Source organism: Otolemur garnettii, unplaced genomic scaffold (assembly GCF_000181295.1).
Source record: "Otolemur garnettii isolate 467f Iridium unplaced genomic scaffold, OtoGar3 scaffold00018, whole genome shotgun sequence".
Lineage (NCBI taxonomy): Eukaryota > Metazoa > Chordata > Mammalia > Primates > Galagidae > Otolemur > Otolemur garnettii.
This window is the reverse complement of record NW_003852413.1, coordinates 27,076,003-27,077,036: the sequence shown is the minus strand read 5'-3', so window position 1 is coordinate 27,077,036 and position 1,034 is coordinate 27,076,003. Positions and strand designations below refer to the sequence as shown.

General features: G+C 43.8%; 1 protein-coding gene across 2 annotated transcripts in view; it reads right to left on the bottom strand.

The window, feature by feature from the left end:
- Positions 1 to 1,034, bottom strand: part of UBE2Z (ubiquitin conjugating enzyme E2 Z) — a 21,014-nt gene that overhangs the window by 5,254 nt on the left and 14,726 nt on the right. For both annotated transcript variants that reach the window (XR_002772383.1, XM_003786471.3), the window contains exon 5: positions 728 to 840. Coding sequence is in view for 1 of the 2 variants with exons in the window: in XM_003786471.3 (XP_003786519.2) it covers positions 728 to 840 (113 nt within the window). In the remaining variant the exon portion in view is untranslated. The remainder of the gene's footprint in view (positions 1 to 727; positions 841 to 1,034) is intronic.

Here is a 1,034-nt window from a genome sequence, read left to right as displayed (position 1 = left end):
AGAGAGATGGGGTCTTGCTATTTTGCACAGGCCAGTCTCAAACTCCTAGTCTCAAATGATCTTCTCACATCAGCCTTCAGAATAGCTGGCACTATAGATGCACACCACTGTGCCCTGCTTACACCTTTATTTTTGAGAACATTCACCCCCTCAACCTTCTCATACATACCAACACCCATTCTCTGTTACAGGTCATTAAACCAATAACCAGCAAACTATCACAGATCCATCAAATTTCCCTGAACTCAAAGCCTACTGGGTAAAAATTAAGTGGGAAATAACCAAGTATAAGGATGATGGTGAGACAAAAAGGTATCAGTGATGTTAGGAGTCTCAGTGTGGAAAACTTTCAGGCATCAACCAATAAAGGATGCTTCTTTTTTTTTTTTTGAGATGGAGCCTCAAGCTGTCCCCCTGGGTAGTGTTGTGGCACCATAGCTCACAGCAACCTCCAACCCCTGGGCCCAAGCAAATCTCCTGCCTCCACCTCCCAAGTAGCTGGGACCACAGGAGCCCGCCACAATGCCTATTTTTTGGTTGCAGCCATCTAGTAAGACTCTGTTTCCAAAAAAAAAAAGAAAAATGCACGAGCCACATACTTCCTTCTTCTTCCCTTCTTCCCTCTGGTGCCCAACATTGTTGGACTTTGTCCCAGAGGCCCTCTATGGTGCAAACCAATTTGATGTCCAAACAGAGCAAATATCAAGCAGGCCCTCTTCACACATACCGTAGGGGTTCAGGGCAAGGACATTTTCCTTCCATCATGTCACAGACTGCGACTCTAATGGTTTCATGCCGGATACATTCATTATAGTTTTTGCTGTCTCCCGGATGTCTCTCCTGTAATGTGACAGATGTCAGATCATACAAGTACAAAATTTATACAAAGAAAAAGTCAATGATAAGAGACTTCAGAATTAGTATGAGGACTGGCCCAAGCGCATGAACTAAGAATAACTTTTGCACTATATGGCAGATTCAAGAAGAGTAACTACACTTTTCTTTAAGAGATGGGGTCTTGGCTCAGCGCCTGT